Source organism: Nerophis lumbriciformis, linkage group LG32, assembly GCF_033978685.3.
Source record: "Nerophis lumbriciformis linkage group LG32, RoL_Nlum_v2.1, whole genome shotgun sequence".
Classification (NCBI taxonomy): Eukaryota; Metazoa; Chordata; class Actinopteri; order Syngnathiformes; family Syngnathidae; genus Nerophis; species Nerophis lumbriciformis.
The window spans coordinates 29907034-29932766 of NC_084579.2; the positions used below are offsets into that span (position 1 = coordinate 29907034).

Sequence of the window (25733 nt, forward strand, 5' to 3'; positions counted from 1 at the left end):
AAAACGGAGAGGAAGCAGGACCTGACCCCCCTCCAGGCACCTTTTCTTTGAACTGTTTTGTAGCCAAAGGCGACAGCTGTTTACGACCCCCCTTTCCTTTAGAAACAGCTGTTGCCATGTAATCAGGGAAAGTCCAAATAAAAGAGGAGGCGTACAATCTTTCGTCAGAGCGTGGGACGACACTGTGCAAGGGTACAGGTCTACGTGTTTCTCCTCATTGAGCCAAATTTAATTCTGCCTCTGTTTAATTCCTTGCTTCTTTGTCTGTTTAATAGATGCCATCAGTGTTTGAACCCGACAATTGTATTTATTGTTAGACACACAGCAATAAGGCCATGGTGCAAGTTGAACGAGTAACTTCTGTAATTTGCTTTCCCGGGGTCTGACACGGACTGGAGGACACGTCTGCGTCTGGTACCCTCATCGCCATGGCAACCAGTTGCATCACCTCAAAGATGCTCTTTTTAACTCCCAAGCTGATTTCAAACACAACCCGACGCTCCCACACGTACTTCCCAGACGCTCTCCACCACGCGCCGCTTTATGTCGTATCTCATCATCCTCACTCCCACATGGTACCACGTCCTCCTTATGCTCGCCGCCGTGTGCACTTTTATCACTAAGACCACGTCTGACTGAGTCGAGTTTTAGTCTCAGATGTTTCAGGTCACAGTCGGCTACGAAGATTAGTGAAGAGTGAATTACTTTTACTCGTCTCACATGGCCCTGATAAGGTTGTTACATCTGGACAGTGCCAGGTATGCAGCAGGCAACAGATAGAAAGGCTAAAAGATACCGGGCGCTATCTACTAAAGCATCTGGCATGCTTTGAACACTCATATGTACGCTACTTTCTTTCTTTGTTTTTTATTATTGTATTTTTTTTAAAATATCATTTATTTATTCGTTTGATAGGGAAATCATATTACAGTTACTGAGAAACAGACAAAAAATAAATAAATCAATAAAATAAAATAAATAAATAAATAAATAATTAAAAAAATATTTTATAAAATGTTCTCTAGATCTAAGAAAAACATGAGGACCTTAAGCCATAGGGAGGCCTTGGGGGCAAACTGTGATTTCCACTCCAACAAAATCCTTCTACGAGCTAGTAATGATGCAAAGGAGATACTATCCCTAAAAGTCTACTTAATTGTTTAATAGTTTGGTGGAATTCCAAAAATAGCCAATTCTGCACAAGGCGTCAACTTCAAATGTAGTACATCTGCAAGATGTTTAAAAAATATTCATCCAGTAGACTTTCAGACAGGGACAGGACCAGAACATGTGTGTCATGTTTGCAGGAGTCAATTGACATCGAGGACATGTGTCTGCAATATTGGCGTACGTTTTGGAAAGTTTAGAGTTAGTAAAATAGATGCGATGGACAACCTATTTGATCCATATATAATGAAATTGCTTTAGCCATTTTAGAAAAAAACATTTGTTTTGGGCAAGATTTATCTAATAAAGGATCTATTGTGCACTTTCTTTTTGATGGCAATGTTTTGATGTGCATGGACAACAGAATATATACTTGATACATGATCAACACTAATTTACATTTTTGTTGCTAGGCAGAAATTGTGGGCCAAACTAAGTTTAAAAAATGATAAGAACCTTGGAAACTTTTTTTTTTTTTTTTTTTTTTAATTGGTTTAAGATGTACTCAATTAGATACACATTTTAAAAGATGAAATTGATTAAACTAGACCAAATCAAATAAAATATACATTATGTTCTGGAGAAAAAAATAGTTATGGATGACTTCATTAGATTATTGATCTTGCTGATTTGAGGGAGGACTTTGAAAGATTAGTTATTGCCGTTTTTAGGTGATGACATCCTCAAATGAGAAAATATGTCATTAACTTAATAAAGACATATAATGAAATAAACAAAACAAAAAACGCATTTAAATAAAATGACAAAATAATTATGTTAAAAAAAAAATGAAAAAGGCCATGAAAATGATACATTGGAAATACTTTGTAGATTGTGTGTATATAATTATTCAACATTATTTAAAAAATGTATGAAATCAATTCCCATTTTGATTAATTTTTTTATATTTTAATTATTAATTTATTTTACTTAAGAAAATCTTCCCTAGACACTTTACCAAATAATTTTATCATCTAAATTAAACAAAATGTAATATTTCGTATTCTAATTGCCAATTTTTTTGGCTTTACATTGTTTTCATTTTGACACCAACAGCACTCCATAAATAGACACTTTACGTAAGCTATTTACACTTCTTCTAAAATAAATTCAATTAATTACTTTAAGTTTTAACTATCAATTAATTGGGATTTGTATCCGCTTAATTTTGACATCAAACACCCTCCATAATTAGAAACTTTACCTAATGGATTTTCTTCCATCTAATGTAAAAAAAATGTCCTTAATTTATATTTTTATTATCAATTGATTTGGCTTTATGTACATTTTATTTTGACACCAAAAACCCTCACTTGACACTTTACCAAATAATTTGTTCATCTAAATTAAACAAAAAAATGTTTTTTCGTATTCTCAGCACTAATTTTTGGGCTTATCTCTATTTAATTTTGACATCAAAACACTCCATACATATACACTTGACCTAATTTATTTATATTTCATCTAAATTAAACAAAATTCGCTATTTTGTATTTCAATTATCAATTTTTTGACACCAAAACCCTTTCATAATCACAAACTTGACTTATATGTATTTTATTCCATCTAAATTAAACCAATTTAATTAATTTACATTTTAATTATCAATTTGTTTGGTTTTTTGTGCATTCAATTTTGACACCAAACCCCCTCCATAATTAGAAAATGTACCTAATAAATTTTCTTCCATCTAATGTAAAAAAATGACTTTAATTTATATTTTTATTATCAATTTATTTGGCTTTAAGTACATTTTATTTTGACACCAAAAACTCTCACTTGACGCTTTACCAAAAAATGTGTTCATCTAAATTAAACAAAATTCTTTTTTTCGTATTCTCACCACCAATGTTTTTATTTATTTCCATTTCATTTTGACACTAAAAACAGTCCATACATATACACTTGACCTAATTTATCTATATTTCATCTAAATGAAACTAAATTCACTATTTTGTATTTTAATTATCAATTTTTTGACACCAAAACCCCCTCATAATCACAAACTTGACTTACATGTATTTTCTTCCATCTAAATTAAACCAATTTAATTAAATTACATTTTAATTATCAATTTGTTTGGCTTTTTGTGCATTCAATTTTGACACCAAACACCCTCTGTAAATAGACACTTTACTTAATTTCCAACAAGAAGCAAAAACATGGAGTGTAGTCCCCAGTGTGTTTGTCAAGGGGCCAGTGAAGTTCCACACATCAGACTCACCCGGTCATGGCTTTATTTACTTTGCTATGTGCAGTGGGACAGAAACTGTCTTTCCACATATTCTCCCCATAAAATAAATTGTCCAAAAATTCAACAAACTCAACTTGAATGAAAGCTGCCTCACCATTTGCCTTCGCTGTTTTCAAACTGCTGCACGGTATAACCAAACATGTCCTCCAGCGGGCCCTCAAAGGACATTTTGTTCTTCTGGTCGACATTGAAGCAGGACACACACACCAACAGCACTGTATGGACAAACGAGAGATAAACAGATTAAACATGGATAAATTAACATTCATTCAAATGCACTGCGGTGTAAAGCAGATTAAATAATACACAACACACTTCATTTTCATATAAAGCATGACAGTCTAAAATGTGGATGTGATAAACATAAATACACACGATATTTATACAGTCCCAGTTGTAAAAAGATAGTAAAATGCTGCATTGGGGGGGCTTATAAAGTCAGAGGAGAAAAGCATGCACAAACACAAACACACACATCATCTTTTGGAGGACACATGAGGAATGTCAAGCATCACTGTGAAGCACTTTGGTCCGAAAGCTGTCTGACCCGTGGGACAAAGACTTCTTCACTACGCTGGACGCCGTGACAGAGCCTACATATGAATCCATCTTCATTGTGAGCGCATCACAAAGACGCCATTTATAAATATGATGTGCAGAAGAATTCCTCCAGTTGTTCAATGTGTGCGGGGGAGGGCAAGAAGGGGGGGGGGGTCAACTGCGAGATTAAAAAAAAAGACATCCTCATTAGTGGGCCGCCGTGACTGAGACAACAAATAAATAACAGCTGTTTGCTTGTTTGATGATGGGAAACAACACACCACGTTCTAACAAGGATAATCACAAAGTAGCTTTGTTCACGAATGCATCAACGTCTCCCAGAGGATGATTCATCTCTAAAGCATGCTAAATTGTAAATGGCTTATACTTGTATAGCGCTTTTCTACCTTCTAGGTCAGGGGTCAGCAACCCGCGGCTCTAGAGCCACATGCGGCTCTTTAGCGGCGCCCTGGTGGCTCCATGGAGCTTTTTCAAAAATGTATAGAAATGGGAAAAAAAATGGGGTGAAAAATATGTTTTTTGTTGTAATATGGCTTCTGTAGAAGGACAAACACGACACAAACCTTCCTAATTGTTAGAAAGTCCACTGTTTAATAGATAGATAGATAGATAGTACTTTATTGATTCCTTCAGGAGAGTTCCTTTAGGAATATGTTTTACTAATGAGAGCATTTGGAGAACATGGTTTTGTCCTACTAATTTCAGCTGTTCTTGAACCCATCATAGTGTGGACTGTGACGCAACAGTTTGTTGACATGTACAACTTTCTCCGATGCTGCCACAGAAAGACGTGTTTTATGCCACTCCTTCTTTGCCTCATTTTGTCCACCAAACGTTTTATGCTGTGCGTGAATGCAGAAAGGTGAGCTTTGTTGATGTTATTGACTTGTTGGAGTGCTAATCAAGCATTTTTGGCCACTGCATGACTGCAAGTTAATCAACGCTAACATGCTATTTAGCTGTATGTACATATTGCATCATTATGCCTCATTTGTAGACATAGTTGAGCTCATTTAATATCCTTTACTTATGTCCTCTGTGTATTTAGTTTATTTTTCCATGTCTCATGACACATCATCTGTATGTAATATTGGCTGCATTTCTGATAGTTGTTAGTGTGCCATGTTGTTCCAGACCACAGCAAACGTTACCCAGCTTGCAAAGATTGTAATAAATCCATTAGAAGAAGACACCCTGCTGTTTCCTTTAACTTGGACACACACATCTACACCTTTGGCCATTCTAAGACAGTCATTTCCAGGAGTTGTCTCACCTTCTGAGAAGTTTCACTAATGTTTTCCAATGTTGTAAACATGTGTAGACATTTCCGTCAACAAAGATTTGCGTCAGCCTGCGACACATAGTCATTTTGTTAGTAGGTTAATGTAGCTAATTAGCCACTTACATCATGTGTTGCCGTCATTATAACACTTATATAAGGCTTTTACTTTTTTGCGTCTCCAGACCGATTACTTTTTTGTATTTGTGGTCCAATATGGCTCGTTCAACATTCTGGGTTGCCGACCCCTGTTCTAGGTACTCGAAGCTCTTAGACACCATTTCCACATTTACCCATTCACACACACATTCACACACTGTTGGTGGGAGCTGCCATGCAAGGCCCAAACCACGACCAATCAGGAGCAAGGGTGAAGTGTCTTGCTCAAGCACACGCCGGATGTGACTAGGATGGTGGAAGCAGGTGATCGAATCAGGAAACCTCAGCCGCTTTACCAACAAAACCACGCCGGCATTAGTTTACTTTTTAGTCGAAGATAAACATGAAGTACTACCTGCTTTCCGTTGATGTCCTACTCTTTTCAGTTGAATCCGTATGTCTGTCATTTTATTGGTGAGTTGGTTACACTGTCACTCATTCAGTTGATTCAGAAGGTCAGTCGTTTGGTTGGTAGCATAGTTGGTTGTTTGATTAATTGGATGGTCAGAAATGTCAGTTATGGTTATGGTTATGGTATTAGTTTATTTCCAATATGCATATACAGGGTATACTATATTGCCAAAAGTATTTGGCCACCTGCCTTGACTCACATATGAACTTGAAGTGCCATCCTATTCCTAACCCATAGGGTTCACTTTGATGTGGGTCCACCCTTTGCAGCTTTTACAGCTTCAACTCTTCTGGGAAGGCTGTCCACAAGGTTGCGTAGTGTGTTTATAGGAATCTTTGACCATTCTTCCAAAAGCGCATTGGTGAGGTCACACACTGATGTTGGTCGAGAAGGCCTGGCTCTCAGTCTCCGTTCTAATTCATCTCAAAGGTGTTCTATCGGGTTCAGGTCAGGACTTTGTACAGGCCAGTCAAGTTCATCCACACTAGACTCTGTCATCCATGTCTTTATGGACCTTGCTTTGTGCACTGGTGCACAGTCATGTTGGAAGAGGAAGGGGCACGCTCCAAACTGTTCCCACAAGGTTGGGAGCATGGAATTGTCCAAAATGTTTTGGTATCCTGGAGCATTCAAAGTTCCTTTCAGTGGAACTAAGGGCCAAACTCAACTCCTGAAAAACAACCCCACACCATAATTCCTCCTCCACCAAATTTCACACTCTGCACAATGCAGTCTAAAATGTACCGTTCTCCTGGAAACCTCGAAACCCAGACTCGTCCATCAGATTGCCAGATGGAAAAGCGTGATTCATCACTCCTGAGAACGCGTCTCTACTGCTCTAGAGTCCAGTGGCGATGTGCTTTACACCACTGCATCCGACGCTTTGCATTGGACTTGGTGATGTATGGCTTAGATGCAGCTGCTTGGCCATGGAAACCCATTCCATGAAGCTCTCTGCGTACTGTATGTGGGCTAATTGGAAAGTCACATGAAGTTTGGAGCTCTGTAGCAACTGACTGTGCAGAAAGTTGGCGGCATATTTGCACTGTGCGCTTCAGCATCCGCTGACCCCTCTCTGTCAGTTTACGTGGCCTACCACTTCGTGACTGAGTTGCTGTTGTTCCCAAACTCTTCCATTTCCTTATAATAAAGCCAACAATTGAGTTTGTAATATTTAGGAGCGAGGAGATTTCACGACTGGATTTGTTGCACAGGTGGCATCCTATGACAGTTCCACGCTGGAAATCACTGAGCTCCTGAGAGCGGCCCATTCTTTCACAAATGTTTGTAGAAACAGCCCCCATGCCTAAGTGCATGATTTTATACACCTGTGGCCGGGCCAAGAGATTAGGACACCTGATTCTGATCATTTGGATGGGTGGCCAAATACTTTTGGCAATATAGCGTAGTTACAATATGGTACATCACATATTCCCAGTTTGTCATTGCACCATCGGGTGCACAACCAGTTGGATGGTTGGTAATTTTGCGAGGTTTGATGGATGGTCATTTAGTTGCTTTTTTTGTTTGTTTGTATGTTTGGTTGGTTGAGCAGTCAGTCTTTCAGTGAGTTGGTTGGGTGGACAGTAGGTTTTTTGGGTTAACCGTTAGTCGGTTGGCTAGTTTGGTTTATTGGTTGGCTGAATGGGTTGTCAGTGGGACTGGTTGTGTGTTCAGTTGTATAGTTGGCTGATTTGTTAAGTTCTTTGGACTGTCTGTCATTTGGTTGGTTGGTGAGACGGTTGGTTGGCTTGATGGTTGCTTTAATGGTTGTTGCATTGGTTAGTTTAGTCAGTCTATTTGTTGGTCTTGTAGTCGTCTTATCATGCCATCCCTAATGAACAGGGAAGTAGCCTGTAACAAACATAGCTAACAAAAATAGCGCCTCGATCCGTCGTTCTTTTCACTTTTGACAACAGTTAGTCCTCGGTGGACGTGCTAATTCTAGCATCATATCAAATTCCTTTGATGTACTTCTCTTTTACCAATGCTATGTCGTTGAATTACAGTTTACTTACAAACTAAATTCACAGGATTCATGTGTATTTGTTGTGTGCAGGTCAGTCAGGTTGCTTGTCATGAACGAAGTATGCAGAAAAAAAAGAAAGAAAAAATTGGTAAATGTACAGTATTGGGTGTGTATTTGCAAATATTGCATAAGCTACATGTGATGTTTGCGCCTCTCACTGCTATAAACAGTCTACCCACAAAAACAAGTCACTGTTGCTTGGCACCCAATTGAGTTCATATGTTGATCTCATAGCCTAATAGTGGATTAGACTTTTTCTCTGCTTCCAGTTTTGGTCTTCAGAGGCAGCCAAGATAAGGAAAGGCAATCCGAGTTAAGAAACATTATCCACTATGTTACTACTGGGTTCCCTTCTCCACTTCCTCTGTTGCAAAGGAGCTCCATTTCCTGTTCCTGTTAACCTGATTATGGACATTCCCTTAAATTGACAGGTGCACTCTCACACACTTTGCTGAGTCAAGATGGCTTCGGGCCAGTCGGGCATTTTCTGTTTATCAAATAGTGAGCTAAAATCCTGCATACCACAATGAACGTCTTCTGTCTTTTAGCTATAAAAAGACATCCCATCTTTACTGCACATGCCATTCTGTTCACAACACTGTGTCTTATGTGCTATTTTCGTGAGTCTGGCCGATGTCCGCCCTGGAAAACTAATAAGTGGGGTAGCCTCTTTATGAATGGAAATGGCCTCATGGAAATGGCCTCTGGGGCATTTGCAATTGAAGTTGTCCCTTAAATTTGCAAGCCGAGCAGGCCAATGAGGAATTTCTTTAGACCAGACTTTGCAAATGACAAAACGAAAAGACACATTTTCATCACTGATGAGAAGATTGCAGGCAACAGATTGGTCGTGCATTGCAAGAGTGTACCTGGTGGTCAATACCACAACAATTTGCGTTATGTTAGAGTCAACAGTACTTAATTGTGTTGTTGTGACAGTGCTATTGGATTAACATTTTGCACTAGCATTTACAGGATGATCAGTCGGTTGGTGAGTTTTGTTGGAGATTCAGTCATGTGGTAATTTAGTGACCATGCAGGTATTACAGCATTTGTTCCAAAGCTGCATTGCCCTAAGCTGCCAGTATGACATTTGTTAGTTGGGTTTGACTGGTTAGTCAGGGTGGCCAGTCAGCCTGTCAGTTTCTTAGACTGGTTGGTTGTTTAGCAGTTTAGTAGACAAGTAGACAGTCTGTTATTTACTAATTTATTTGGTTAGTTGCTTGGGCTGCAGTCGCTCAGTCGGTTGGTTAAGTGGACAGTCAAACATTTGCTGGCTAGTTCACTTACAGTAGTCGTTATTTGGACATGAGCTTACTGGCTTGGTTAGTTTGTTAGTTGTTTGGTTGGTTTGTTAGTTTGGTTGGTTACATGGTCGGTTATTGGTAATTACGGTTTGTCAGTATCTTAAAAGGTCTAACGTTTGGTCAATTAGTGAGTTTGTTTTGTTGAACGGTCTGTTGTTTGGTCGGTTGGTTGGATGGCTAGTTGCTTGGATGGTTGCTCGCTTAGTTGGTGGGTAATGTGATCTGTTCGTTAGTTTAATTGAATGTTTGGTAAGATGGTCAGTGTTTGACTAGTTAGTTGTTAGCGAGTTAATCGTCTAGTCTGGTTGGATGGCTGGATGCTTGGATGGTTGGTTGCTTAGTCGGTGGGTTGCTTTCTCTGTTGGCTAGTTAGATTGAGTGTTTGGTAGGATGGTCAGTTGTTTGACCCGTTAGTTGGATAGTCATTCAGCTAGTTGTTTGTTTAGTTTGGTTGAATGGTTATTTGATTAGACGGTTGGTCGCTCTGTCAGTGGGTCGGTTGATTAATTTGATTGAGTGTTTTGTAGGATGGTCAGTTGTTAGTCATTCAGCGAGTTGATTGGTTAGTTTGGTTGAATGTTTTTTTGGATGGTCAGTTGCTGAGTTGGTGGGGTGGGTATTTAGTCAACTGGTAAGTTTGATTGGGCGGTCAGTTATCTAGTTCCTTCAGTTGGTAGTTCAGTTTAGGTAATTGTTTGGAGAGTCCGTTGCTTAGTCGGTTAGTTGGGTGGATGGTCAGTCATTCGATCACTTAGTTAGTTACATGGACAGTCAGTTGACTGATTGATTGATTATTTGGACTGTCGGTCATTTCGTTTGCTTATTTGTTTTTTTGGTGAGTCAGTCATTTAGAAACCCTGCTGATTCCATTTGTCCCAATGACTGTCGTGCATGAAACTTAATAACATTTTACAGGTCGCTGCCAAGACAACAGGAGACGGTCTTACACTCAATGTTTTATTGTTTCCTGAAATAAGTTAAGTACATCCATATGTCAACGTGCATCCTTTCTGATATAGTAACACGGTCTGTATTGTAATCATGCTAACAAGATCAATGAAACCATCATCAAAACTAGCCTACTAAAAACAAACCACTTTGGCCTAATTTGCTGGCATGCTAGACTGTTGTTGGCCCTGTCTAGCCGTCCTTCTGTTTAAACAGAACCATCAAGCATGCTGGGCTGCATACAATAAGTCATCAAACACAGCCAATCCAATTAAATTAACAAGTCCACAATGGTGAATGTTTGTCAGATGCCAAAACACAGTGGACATTTGCGATCGAGGCTTTTGTGACACACTGAAAAGAAAACGTGGAATATTGTCTCTCGACCGAAATGTTTAATCTAAATGATTCCGAAACAAAAGCCAGAAGACTCTGCTAAGCCTGTTTTTAGTCAAAAAAGTCCATGTGGTCCTGATTGATGCTGGCACTTTGTCAGCTCCCAAGAACCAGCCATAATACCCACACCACCCCCTCCTCCTCTTAGTCAACAGCGACTCCCTTTCGCGTTCCGACCGGCCCCTGTGGCCCATCAAACCAGACTTTGGGCTTTTGAGTCTCGATAAAAGAGTAGCAATAATCACCTCTAAAGCTCAATGCAAATCAACACTTGTGGCATTAAAATATAATCAAATTGAGCTGGTTAAACGTTGAATTGAGAATTCAAGTCAGCAAATGTGGTAGCAGATGGGGTATTGTTAATGTTACATTACATCGGTGCGAATGGGTGGCTAAATCATGTCTTTTTCCAATGGAAGTCTGGCATTGGAGGTTTCCCAACATGTGTTAACAGCTAACAGCGGGCAGGTTCCAGCTATGACGAACGTATGAGGCCCAAATATTTCCAGATTTCCTCCAATGCTTTTATCCTGATCTTATTTGATCCATTGCTCATCCTTGCTTTTTAATGCATTTTAATGCACTGCATTCTTTTCATATTGTTCTGCGCCAGCATCTATGCAAGGCGGTAAACTTGGAGCACAGTCAGCATTTCTTCATTCTTGGCAGCGTGCTCGCATGCACCTACTAGGCCATATTCCAACAATCTGGACGGGGTGGAAAGATCCAAGCAAGCTAAGAAAAAGGCGTCATTTGACACAATACAGTTGGAGGTTAACAATGTAGAGATTGCTGGATGAAGGGTTTATTAAACACGTGTTGTGTAGCGTTGGAATGACATTTTTTACGTGCGGTCATAAAAACTGCCAGAATTTTCGGAATGCATTTCTTTGGAATTAGAAAACAGCAAAAACGTCCAAATAAGTCAGGGTGTGATGTGACAGGTGGGGACAGTACACCTACTTTGATTGATTTATTGATTGATTATTTATTTATTTATTTATTTATTCAAAGAAATCACTTTGCAAACACTGCACCACAACCACAACAATAAATACGGTAACTACCTCCCTGACAATGTTAATCAAAACAGAGCTTCTTTTTTTTTCTTTGCAGCTCTTGAATGGATTGTGTTAGATTATGTATAATAACACAACCATTTTTTGTTTTACTAGCTTTAATCATCCATCCAGCCATCCATTTTCTGCCGCTTGTCCCTAATTAGCCACATTTTAGTGTTACCAAACTAGAGATGTCTGATAATATCGGACTGCCGGTATTATCGGCCAATAAATGCTTTAAAATGTAATATCGTAAATTATCGGTACTGGTTTCAAAAAGTAAAATGTATGACTTTTTAAAACGCCGCTGTACGGAGTGGTACACGGACGTAGGGAGAAGTACAGAGCGCCAATAAACCTTAAAGGCACTGCCTTTGTGTGCCGGTCTAGTCACATAATATCTACTGCTTTTCACACATGTAAGTGAATGCAGCATACTTGGTCAACAGCCATACAGGTCACACTGAGGGTGGCCGTATAAACAACTTTAACACTGCTACAAATATGCGCCACACTGTGAACCCACACCAAACAAGAATGACAAACACATTTCGGGAGAACATCTGCACCGTAACACAACAGAACAAATACCCAGAAACCCTTGCAGCACTAACTCTTCCGGGACGCTACAATATACACCCCCGCTACCCCCTTACCCCCCGCCACCCCCCACACCTCAACCCCGCCCACCAAAACCCGCCCACCTCAACCTCCCCATGCTCTCTCAGGGAGAGCATGTCCCAAATTCCAAGCTGCTGTTTTGAGGCATGTTAAAAATAATGCACTTTGTGACTTTGATAATAAAATTAATTTATTTTGGAAAACCTTGTTACATTGTTTAATGCATCCAGCGGGGCATCACAACAAAATTAGGCATAATAATGTGTTAATTCCACGACTGTATCGGTTGATATCGGAATCGGTAATTAAGAGTTGGACAATATCGGAATATCGGATATCGGCAAAAAAGCCATTATCGGACATCTCTATACCAAACCAATGTGGCCACATTGCAAACATGCAAATTTTCTAAACATGTTTACTGTGTTTTTGCCAGGTCTGTGCCCGTTTGTTATGTTCATCCAAACAGACTGCAAGAGGGTTCACTCTTTGCATTGATCCAAACACATTTGTTCTATAGCAGAATGAATTAAACAAAGTGAACCGACTTACCGTCACACACTCTTGTTGTCTCTATGGGTGGAGGCGAGGGCTCTAGCATACACACACTAAAAAAGTTTAGCCTTGTAATGTAAAGTTTTGGAGTAGAAATGATTTGGATCAACCCAAAAATCCCTCAAATCTAATCACTTGTTCCTTTCTTTTCCTGAAAGTTTCATAAAAATGTGCTCGTAGCGTTTTGAGGTAAGTTGCAAACTATCCATCCATCCATTTTCTACCGCTTATTCCCTTTGGGGTCGCGGGGGGCGCTGGAGCCTATCTCAGCTACAATCGGGCGGAAGGCGGGGTACACCCTGGACAAGTCGCCACCTCATCGCAGGGCCAAAGTTGCAAACTAACTTACAAATATAAAGACAAACGTTTTTGTTTGGTGCTGCGTCTAGACATAAAATATTATCAACATTTATTTTAATAATTGTTGTGACCAAAATGGCTATCATTGTTATAACATTTTCAGAAAATAGTTCTGCATTTCAAGTGCTCTGTGTTGTTTTCCCACCGTTTAAAAAAAAATATTACAATAGCATCCAACTTTTTACCGTAGGATTTTTGTGCGGTTGGCAAACAATTTTTGCAACACACAAAAATGACATTTTTTGAATTTTGAAGATAGGCTCCAGCGCCCCCCGCAACTCCAAAGGGAATAAGTGGTAGAAAATGGATGGATGGATGGAATTTTGAAGCAATTAACTCCTTAAAATTATATTACGGTTTATCAATACATCTCATACCATTTAATTTCTTTAAAATAGTAATGTGAGGCGTATTAATGAAAAAAAAAAATGTTGGTAATATTTTTCTGGTTACATGTGTATAGTAGACCTGGGCAAATTAGGGCCCGGGGGCCGCATGCAGACCGTTAAGCTTTTCAATCTGGCCCGCCAGACATTCCCAAATAATTTTTTAGATCTTTAAGATGGAAACTGTGATGTGCAGTGATGTTTTCAAATGACCGTAAGTATTGAACTATACAAAGTATTTCAATGGTTAGAACCTACGCTTTTGCATGATATACTAGTTACTATGGTCATCTAAGTCACAGCAGCTCAGACGAGGCACCGCCTGAAATGCGGGTGTCAGGGACAGACGCGGAAGGAGATTTTTACAGCAAAGTTCTAAAGCTTAGTGATGTATCAGATTGTAGGTCGTTTTTTTTTTACCTGTCATGTTCATATTTCGCTGTGTTTGTTGCATTTTCGCTTGATTGTAAAATATGTCGATCGAGAGGGGGTGTGACGTTCATATGTTGTCAATATAGTGTTTTATTGGTCATATTTAATATTGTAACTCCCACATTCTTTATTTTCATGTACATTCTGGGTGTCTCATTCAGTAAAAAAAATGTAAAATTCCATTCCGTTTTTAAGGCGGTCTGTCATAATGTTTTTAGCATTCAGACATTATTGTGAGGTTTTGTATTAGTGTTCCTAAAAATAGATATACCGGCCCCCAAACAAATTATTTTCTCTAAATTTGGCCCCCCGAGCCAAAATAATTGCCCAGGCCTGCTGTATATGGTTCATAAAACTCCTGGTTAAAATGTGGTAACATTTCAACACTTACTACAAAGTTTTAAAATGTGATTATCGTAAATTTACTGTACTTAATTTGTAAGAGTTTGTTACACCGCCATGTCATATGTTGTTGTTGCTCTGACAAATCACATCAGTTGTTAACAATCAAGATACGACTAATTAAAAGACGATTCAATGTTTTTGTTTTTAATTTATCTCCTTCATTGATGTGCATCTTTGATCGATAGACAATTATACCACAATTATTCAATTATACATTTACACACCAATGCCTGAGAAGGAGCAGGATGAAGAAAAATCTTATATTTTCCTGCCCCCTTCAACATAATACGTAGTCTTACTTAATGATATCAGATAAACCAACAATTACATCCAAATATAATGAAAACAAACAAAAAAACACAACAAGTGCAAAACTTCATGAAGTACAAACCGAACAACGTTATTTACTGTTGCCGTAGTGGACCTCAAAGATTGGCAAGATGGACAAAGCCATACAAGCATACCATGAGAACGTTACCATCAAGTGCAATAACATGTAGGAACATAGCATTCAAAACTGAGTAACATATGGATGGGGGGTACTATCGCCCTCCAGTGGACTGGATGTATAATGAGCCACATTTGTACATACTTTTATCAAGCTTGGTTTAATGAAAGTAACCCAAGTAGCGGATTACACTACAGTGGTAGTAACATTGTAGTATTACAAATCACATTTGCTAACAAGGGTCAACATCTCCCTCAACACTTTGCTTCCTCATTTCCGGGCCCCATCTTCACCGTCCCTCAGGAGCATCATCCATCTCCCTGCTATTCCTTCCATTTATCCTTTTATTCCCAGTTCTTTCATTGACTCTACAGCGCCGCGGTGTCACATTCCACACTGTGCAACTTCCAGATGTATTCCCTCCAGAGCGCCGTACAAAACATGCAATGAGCCGAGACCGAGACCCACGCATGACATCATCAACATCCACCACCCCCAACAGACCACTGTCAGAGCTTTTTTATCCCCTCTGAAATTCCCCTTCTATAACAACAACGCTACTAAATACGCTGATGGCAACAGTTTTAGGGGCTGGGAGGGATCAAACACCTCTGGACGTAACCAAAAATACACACACCCAAGGGTCACTGCATGGCCTTTCTGCCAGAATCAATAAGCAACACACAAGAAGATGCACGAGGGAACACAAAAAGAGAGAAAATACAAAAAGGGTTAAGAGTGGGACTTGTGAGATTGCTGTAGGTTTATTTTGTAAAGGCAATGGATCGGAAATCGCATTTTAATAATGTGGGGGAAAATGAGTATATAGACTAACATCACTCAATACTTTGTAATAACTATATGCAACATTTGGAATATCACTGTATAAAGTATAAATTGTTACACTATTTACCAGTACAGTTCTTGGACTGTAATTAACAACCAGTTTTCAGTTGATCAAATGATATTTACTTTAAATTGTAAACTTTATTCAGCAAAGAACCTTGACCTAAGTGGGTGTTTAACGGGGAAACGACACTAAACGGAACAAAAATTTGGAAATTCAAATATATGAATGATAATAAGTGACATTGACAATAATGGAAAAAAAAAGAATATTTTGTCAAAAATTGGATTGCTGAATTACAAAAAACAATTTAATGCGCATCTGACATTAAGCTTTTACTTTGGAAATATGTTTTTGATTTGAATGGCATGCAATGGATTTTTGTAACAGCAATACAAGCAAAGAATAGAATAAATGCAACATAAAAAAATACTAAATTTTCAATACCGCTCGTTCTCATTAGGGTCGCGGGTAAGCTGGAGTCTATCCCACTTACACCCTTGACTGGTTGCCAGCCAATTGGAGTAATTTTTTTGTTTGTTTATAAAATAGAAAAACTTAAATCAAATTCTGTAATATAATTGAATTAAAATTGTAATATTCCTCATAATTTATCATTATTTATTAAAATTGTACGATCACAAGAAAAAATCATTTTATGAGAATGAATTAGGAATATTATGAAAACAAAGTCATAATTTGTGAGAATGAAGTCGCAATATTAATATAGTAAAAAACACTCATAGTTTTTGGAAAGAAAATTTGTGAAAAATATGGACTGATATCGACATCCCACTGGGGTGAGTTTTTTAGCAATGACTTTTTTCTGATACTTGATTTTACAAGAACATTGTCTAGTATAATACTACAACTTGTTTTTATTTTTAATGTGGCCTTAATGGAGACCAGAAACATATGGTGATTTTGACATACAAGCCTTACAAAGACTGAAAAAGCCTTCGTGCTCATATTTACTGATGTATTACCCTGTTCCAATGTGCAAAATCGTAAATTATCTAAATAATCTAAATTAATAATACACTTTGAGTCAGTGTTTTTCAACCTTTTTTAAGCCAAGGCACACCACCAGCAGAAAACGTTAAAAAATGAAACTCCACCAGGTTGTCGTGCCTTATTTTGAGTTTGTTGTTGTTTTCCTGTGTGTAGTGCTTTAGTTCCTGTCTTGCGCTGTTATTTTGGTGGCTTTTCCTGTTTTGCTGGTGTTTTCCGGTTGAGTCATACCAAAGACTATACAAATGGAACCCATTACCTCCCTGCTTGGCACTCAGCATCAAGGGTTGGAATTGGGGTTTGAATCACCAAAAATAATTCCCGGGCGCGGCCACCGCTGCTGCTCACTGCTCCCCTCACCTCCCAGGGGGTGATCAAGGGTGATGGGTCAAATGCAGAGAATAATTTCACCACACCTAGTGTGTGTGTGTGACAATCATTGGTACTTTAACTTTCCTTCTTTGTGTGGACATTGTTGATTGTCATGTACGGATGTACTTTGTGGATGCCGTCTCTGCTCCACACGCTGTAAGTCTTTGCTGTCGTCCAGCATTCTGTTTTTGTTTACTTTGTAGCCAGTTCAGTTTTACTTTCATTTTGCATCGCCATCCCTATGCTTCATTGCCTTTTCCTTTCCCTTTTGTTCATTTTTGGTTTAAGCGTTACATCCCTTTTTACCTGCACGCCGTCTCCCGCTGTGCTCTGCATATTGGGGTCACGACAAACCATCCTCGACGCGTTCTCACTTCTACAAAGCAATGAACTACCTGCTGCCACCTATTGATGTGGAGTATTACATGGTTACCCTGCCGAGCTCTATACAGCACAGACACTCGACAACGGCACATTATTTGCAGATTATTATTATTGATTTGCAAAAAATATTTTCTGGACCAATTAGGTGAAGTTGCATCATTTCCCACAGCACACCAGACAATATCTCATGGCCGCGACACAGCTTTTGGAACACTCCCAGCACATTACAGTATAAAAACTGTACTAATACGTACAATTAAACACTACACAGGTTTAACCCCCTCCCCTCCATCCCGATCAACCCTCTCTTTCTGCTGTCAGAGAGGTTAATGCGAATACGTTGCCCGAGGCAGACACTGCCCCTGCCCCCTCCGTGATACTAGGTTGATGGATTGCTCTGGCCCGCTGTTGGCCTGGGAGAGATGGCAGGGTAGAGGGTGGGGGTGGAAGGTTGGACGGGCCTGGTGCACAGCTGCACCACTGCAAGAACACACACTTACACAAAAATATGCAACAAGGAGCATCAGCATATCATTTGTGCTGCTAATCAAAAGCATGCATATCAGCACAGTCATAACAATGACTTATGTGTACTAAAAATAAGCACTGGCATTAATTGTACGGGAAGACTGAAATGACCTCACACCACGCCTCACTTTATACGGCCCCAGGGCACTGAGTTATTAGCCCTCTAGTGTCCCAATGCATCATGTAGTTAACTACCTCGCCCAGTCTATAAAACCACCCTTTTAACAGCAATTAGTGGATTTATATTACAAAGCATTGACACGTTTATCATTTCGGAGGTTTTGTGGCGGCGTCCTAATAGGCACTCTCTGGTGTCCAATCGTGCAATCAAGTGAGGTGTGGAGGTGATGTGGGGCTCCTCCCACCACAGAGTTTGTCATTAAATCTGTGAGTACGTTTACACTGCAGGCCAGAGTGCCCCAAATCTGATTTTTTTCCCAGTTGACTGAGCATGTGTTCTTTATCAGACTCCAGTATAAACGTGCACAGGCCCCAATGTGGCCCCAATGTGGCCTCGACTTCACTTGCATGTGCAGTTCAATAAAGTGTAAACAAAAGAAGATGACCGGAAGTTGATCTGATGAAATGAGTTAGTGATTATTTTATTATTTATTTGATTTGATATGTAAAAATCGGCGTTTCCAAACTTTTAAGCTACCATTTTTCGATATGGCAACAGCGCAAATCGATAGACACCACAGCGGCACATTTAGACGGAACACTGAATTCCGTAGATCAGGGGTCCCCAAACTACGGCCCACGGGCCGGATACGGCCTGCCAGCATCCAAAATCCGTCCTTTCAAATCCATTTTCTACCGCTTGTTACTCTCGGTGTCTCCTAGCTGCTCAGGCAAATCATATTGTCTAAAAATGCATTTTCCCATCGATAACGTGACATCGTCGTGCTCGGAATATATATATATATATATATATATATATATATATCAGTGACGTGCAGTCAGGGGAGACAGGTGAGGCGGAGCCTCACGTGCCATCATGGAAAGAAAAAAAATGTAAAAAGAAAAAAAAACAATTAAATTGTTATATGTATCCAGTGATTATACTATAAAGTTATTTTCCATTTAACTTCACCAGTTTTAGATTATTTTTATTCAAAATCGCTGAATTTTCACATTTGCCGTTCAAATACTGAGAAGAGACTTGCGGTGAGTCAGCAGCCAGTTGAGCCTCACCATGGATTGCGCAATGACTCGGCTAACTGCTGGCCTGCTGTGCAGTGAGACCGTATTGCTATATGAATTATATTATGCATTTCCATAGTTTAGTTAGCTGCGGTATATAATGTACAGTGTATTTTGTCAACAGCTGTATGTGTGTAACGTATTTCTTGTGCTGAGCAATCATAAAACGGCTGCGAAGACGCACTGTGTGAGGCTCGCAGTAATCCCGCCTCATGGAGGTAGAGGGCGTTAGTGATCCCAGGGATCATTCTTGCGACTACTCGGCTGCAGAAGAAGTGACAACAAGCAGCAACAGTTTGCAATCGTTTATTTTTTCCTCTCGCCTGGACTTTTAACATGGAGGATTACATAACTAAAATAAAACAGTTTTCTAAACTGGACTTTCAATCGAAGCAGGAGGTAATAATTAAAGGAAGATCTCCATCAAGACAGAGAGACTTTTAAAACTGAAGAAAGATAAGGAAGACTTCTATAAACAAGTTATCGATGCTTTTGTTGAGAAGGAACGGCGCATGGACTTCATTCATAAGTAAAGGTAAGACCATAATAACATTTTTTTTAATTAAATGTGCTTTTTTGTGTGCTATAGTTTGTATGTGTAAAGTTAAAGTTAAGTTAAAGTACCAATGATTGTCACACACACACTAGGTGTGGTGAAATTTGTCCTCTGCATTTGACCCATCCCCTTGCTCACCCCCTTGGAGGTGAGGGGAGCAGTGGGCAGCAGTGGCGCCGCGCCCGGGAATTATTTTTGGTGATTCAACCCCCAATTCCAACCCTTGATGCTGAGTGCCAAGCAGGGAAGAATGCTGGTATGAGCTTTTAAACATAACCCATTAACTGCTGCCAATCAAATGGTGAATAAGATACTCTTTAGGGTTCATATGTTTGTAAATCTGACTGTGATGAAGTCAGTGCCTCACCAGCCATCAACCTCACCGCACATCACTGATATATATACACATACAGCATACATATACACACACATACATACATACATGCATACATCCGGGGGGTCCTGGAGCCTATCTCAGCATTCGGGCGGAAGGCGGGGTACAACTTGGACAAGTCGCCACTTCATCACAGCATACATACAGTATATATATATACAGTGTATCCTACAAGCCTGTTTCGCAGGTTCCCCTATATATATATATATATATATATATATATATATATATATATATATATATATATATATTTATATATATATGTCCAGGGTGTACCCCGCCTTCCGCCCGAATGCAGCTGACATAGGCTCCAGCACCCCCCGCGACCCCAAAAAAGGGACACGCGGTAGGAAATGGATGGATGGATAGATGTATATATATATATATATATATATATACAGCCCGGTCCCCAGCCCAATCTTTTTAACCCAATGCGGCCGCCCGAGTCAAAAAAGTTTGGGGACCCCTGCCGTAAATGAACAAGAAAGTCGCTATTACGCGAGAAAACATGGACGCCACAGATCAGTGTGTTAGTGGGTTTGTACCGTGGCTCTTGTGTAGCGGAAGTAGGCAGATGATGGATAACGATTGCAGGAGGAGGAAGAAGAGAATTGCAAAAAGGAAAGTGGTCGTGCTGTGCACTCAATGACGTAGCGCGCCCAAGGATGACAGAAAAGTTGCATTCGGGTCACATTGCCATTTATTTTTTATTATTATTATTTATTTGTTTTTTTGTTTTTTTTGTGTCCTGTCCAGCTTCTCAGGCAAATCATATAGTTGATGTAGATGCCCATGTCGGCTGTTCAGATTTACTTTACAAATGAGACGTGTAGGATACTTCTCTTGTTGCCTTATTTGTATTTGACTTTATTAAATGTATTTATATTATCATTTGGTGCAGCCGGGCCGGAGCAGGAGGGGATAGAAAGAGAAAAAAATAAAAAATAAAAAATAAAAATTGCCATTTAGACTGCAGTCACATTTGAAAAGATCAGATTCAAATCAGATTCAGACTACCTCCTGATGTGGCCCAAATATGATGCGGGAAAAAAAATCAGATTTGAAGCACTTTGTAACTTTTAGACTGGCATAAACTTGAAGGCAAAACAATCCGATTTGGTGTGCAGTGTAAATGGGGCCTGTGTTCTGTTGTTGTTACATTTTTGCAGGGAAAAGAAAATGACAAAAAAGTAGAATATGCAATTTTGGGAAACATTGTGTGTGAATTCTGATGTGCTCAAGCCGGCAAAATGCGCAACCACCAAACTGAAATAGCAATATTAGCACGCTAGCAGTTAAAATGCGTCAAGTACCAAATTATATGACTTTGAAGTGTACGCATGTAAAGTTAGCTAAAAAAAAAAAAAAAGTTAGCATGCTAATGTTAACATGCTATGGCTATGGTTATGGTTATGTTTTAACTTATTTCGATCATGTAAACAGATACAATATAATACATAATATAATAAATACATATGTTCATTTCTCTTTACATCATGTTCAAAAATGAGTAAGAAGACTTAGACTTAGACTTAGACAAACTTTATTGATCCACAAGGGAAATTGTTCCACACAGTAGCTCAGTTTCAAAGGATGGAAAGGGCAAGGATGGAAAGGATAATGCAGGTATAAAGTAGACCTATAATACATATAAATGTACCATAGTAGCAATATAAAATATAACATATATGTAATATTTACATATTATATATACAGTATATAATATATACTGATATATTATTATATTATATTTTTATATAATATGTACAATACATAACAAATCCCAATTACCATGTACAATATTACAGTACATGTAAGAGCTGCAGAAGAAGAAGCAAAGTCTATTTAAACCTGCCCCTTTTCCAATTCATAGCAACATTTGTTCATTCCCTGTTCGGATCTTGTAATCTCTGATCTTGCTAGCATGCTAAAGTTAGCATGTTAATAGTTAGCATGTGGCAAGTACCAAGTTATACGACGTACGGCTGAAAGATTGGGGGGGAAAAGTTGGCATGCTAATGTTAGCATGCTAACAGTTAACATGGGTCGCGTACCAAGTTATAGGACTCTAAGGTGTATGCCTGCAAAATTAGCTAAGAAAAAGTGTAAAATTAGTTAAAAAAAAGTTAGCATGCTAATGTTTCTTTGTTTTTTTCTGTTTTTTTTATTGAGACAAAGATTATTTATGTATTTAATATTTGTTTGCTTACTATGGTATATTATTATGTATTTATGTAACCCATTTTTATTCACTGGCTTTTAACCCAGCATGAGACTTTAAACAGTTTTTAGCTTTTAACTTTTTTAACTGTTATTAACTTTTAAACTGTTTTTCATCTAACAAATTGTTCTTAGGGTGCTTTTTCAATGTGTATTTTTATTTCTGTTTTAAACGTTATTTTTTTAGTCTGTCCTTTGCCTCTATTTCTTTGTGGTGTACAGCCCTTTGTTTTTCAACTGTGCTTGTTTTTAAAGGGCTGTATAAATAAAGTTGGTATGGTTTGGTATGGTATTATTTATTTGTTCACCGTTCTGTTACAGAGAACAAGGAAATTGGATAAAATTGCTATGGTATGAAAAGGGGTAGGATTAAATCAGCTCTGCTTCTTCCTACTCCTTTTCGGACGTGCTATAATGAAACAACTGGAAATGTGTGATGCATTACATTGTATCGTATGCATGTTCCAAATAAACTGAAACCGAATGATAGCATGAATGTATGGGATGTATAAATGGTATTTGTTAATGGCGGGGATGCTTGTAACTTAAAAATTTCTGCTTGCAACTTAAAGTATAGCAATTAGTTGAGAGACTAGCTCTTATCTCAAAAACACTCTTAAAGGCCTTAGTGGCCACATGCGTGGACAGCACCTTTTAGCTCTTATTTCCAAAATTGTGTACACTATTTATGCCGACATATGGACACTTATACTGCTATCTGGTGGTGTCAGAAGAGTATAACATACAATGGAATTTGGGGGAAAAAAGTGTAAAAATAAAAATGTGCATGTTACTACACATGAAGTACACGTTTGTGCATTTATGGACTTAGTACATCATATTAAAAGATGATTTTTACTTTTTATTCTAATTAGGGTCCAATAAGCCCAAATAGCAAAGAGAAATAAAAAAAAAGCATGTAAACAAACAGCTTGGGCCTTAAAGGGGAACATTATCACAATTTCAGAAGGGTTAAAACCATTAAAAATCAGTTCCCAGTGGCTTATTTTATTTTTCGAAGAAGTTTTTTTCAAAATTTTACCCATCACGCAATATCCCTAAAAAAAGCTTCAAAGTGCCTGATTTTTACCATCGTTATATACACCCGTCCATTTTCCCGTGACGTCACATAGTGATGCCGATACAAACAAACACGGCGGATAGAACAGCAAATTATAGCGATATTAGCTCGGATTCAGACTCGGATTTCAGCGGCTTAAGCGATTCAACAGATTACGCATGTATTGAAACGGATGGTTGTAGTGTGGAGGCAGGTAGCGAAAACAAATTGAAGAAGAAACTGAAGCTATTGAGCCATATCGGTTTGAACCGTATGCAAGCCAAACCCACGAAAACGACACGACAGCCAGCGACACGGGAGAAAGCGAGGACGAATTCGGCGACCGCCTTTTAACCAACGATTGGTACCGTATTTTCCGCACCATTAGCCGCACCTAAAAACCACAAATTTACTCAAAAGCTGACAGTGCGGCTTTTAACCCGGTGCGCTTTATATATGGATAAATATTAAGATTCATTTTCATAAAGTTTCGATCTCGCAACTTCGGTAAACAGCCGCCATCTTTTTTCCCGGTAGAACAGGATGCGCTTCTTCTTCTACGCAAGCAACCGCCAAGGTAAGCACCCGCCCCCATAGAACAGGAAGCGCTTCTTCTTCTACTGTAAGCAACCACCCGCCCCCGGAAGAAGAAGAAAAAGCGCACGGATATTACCGTACGTTTCATTTCCTGTTTACATCTGTAAAGACCACAAAATGGCTCCTACTAAGCGACAAGGATCCGGTTCATGAAAAGACGCAATCTCTCCATCCGCACACGGATTACTACCGTATTTCACAGCAACTGATATTCCTGTGAACCGCACTGTGGAACGGGAGCACGTACGGTGAATATTCGCACCACAGGGAATGAGAAGTCATCCTTCACTGTGGTTCCAGCTTGCCATGCTAATGGCCAGAAACTTCCACCCATGGTGATATTCAAAAGGAAGACCTTGCCAAAAGAGACCTTTCCAGCCGGCGTCATCATAAAAGCTAACTCGAAGGGATGGATGAAGAAAAGATGAGCGAGTGGTTAAGGTAAGTTTAAGTTTACGCGAAGAGGCTGGGTGGCTTTTTTCACGCAGCTCTGTCCATGTTGATATACGTATGTTTGTGATTGCACATTTGCGTACATTTTGGGAGTGAACAGAGTTGTTAGAACGCTGGTTTTTAATATATTATTAAAGTTTGACTGACCTATCTGACTGTTTTTTTGACATTCCTTTAGCGCAGTTAGATGCGGCTTACAACACGGGGCGGCTTATTGGTGGACAAAGTTTTGAAATATGCCGTTCATTGAAGGCGCGGCTTATAACCCAGGGCGCCTTATGGTGCGGAAAATACGGTATGTGTTTGTTTGGCATTAAAGGAAACTAACAACTATGAACTAGGTTTACAGCATATGAAATACATTTGGCAACAACATGCACTTTGAGAGTGCAGACAGCCCAGTTTTCATCAATTAATATATTCTGTAGACATACCCTCATCCGCTCTCTTTTCCTGGGGGTCTGGCGGCAGATTTATTTGACTTTATCGTTGGAAATGCATCTGCTTTGAGTGTCACAGGATATCCACACATTCTTGCCATCTCTGTCGTAGCATAGCTTTCGTGGGTAAAGTGTGCGGAACAAACGTCCAATTTCTTGCCACTTTGGCATCTTTGGGCCACTGGTGCAACTTGAATCCGTCCCTGTTCGTGTTGTTACACCCTCCGACAACACACCGACGAGGCATGATGTCTCCAAGGTACGGAAAACAGTCGAAAAAACGGAAAATAACAAAGCTGATTTGACTCGGTGTTTGTAATGTGTTTGAGATAATGGCGGATTGCTTCCCGATGTAAAGCGAATAATAGAAAGGCGTTTAATTCGCCAAAATTCACCCATTTAGAGTTCGGAAATCGGTTAAAAAAATATATGGTCTTTTTTCTGCAACATCAAGGTATATATTGACGCTTACATAGGTCTGGTGATAATGTTCCCCTTTAAGAGGTTAAGTTGAAGTACTGCTGTACTTGATATGTGGTTTCTTCACCGTTGAGTTAATTCAAGCCAAGCGGCCGAGTTAAAAGGCTTCAAACAAGCACACCTTTGGAGATCAGCATGAGTCTGTGTGTGGCTTGGCCTTCCTCAGAGGTTAAGACCGGTGGAAACCCGCACAACGGGACGTCGCCACTTCACGGGGTGTTTTGCTTGTCTCAAGTCTTCTTTGTAGAGGTATCGATTTTCCCTCTCAAGTGTGTGATGTTGTGTGGATTAGTCTCAACCTCCAGCGTGAGCCCCTGTTTGGTTTGGGGCTCAGAGGCCACTTAGAGGAAGATTAGGTTTTCGGAGCAAAAACACTTCACGCAGATCATGGAAAAATGATCGCAAAAG

General features: G+C 39.3%; 1 protein-coding gene across 1 annotated transcript in view; it reads right to left on the reverse strand.

The window, feature by feature from the left end:
* itga1 (integrin, alpha 1) overlaps window positions 1-25733 on the reverse strand; it is a 168951-nt gene that overhangs the window by 107323 nt on the left and 35895 nt on the right. Inside the window, exon 2 of the mRNA XM_061927416.1 lies at window positions 3516-3636. Within this exon, the coding sequence (XP_061783400.1) occupies window positions 3516-3636 (121 nt within the window). The remainder of the gene's footprint in view (window positions 1-3515; window positions 3637-25733) is intronic.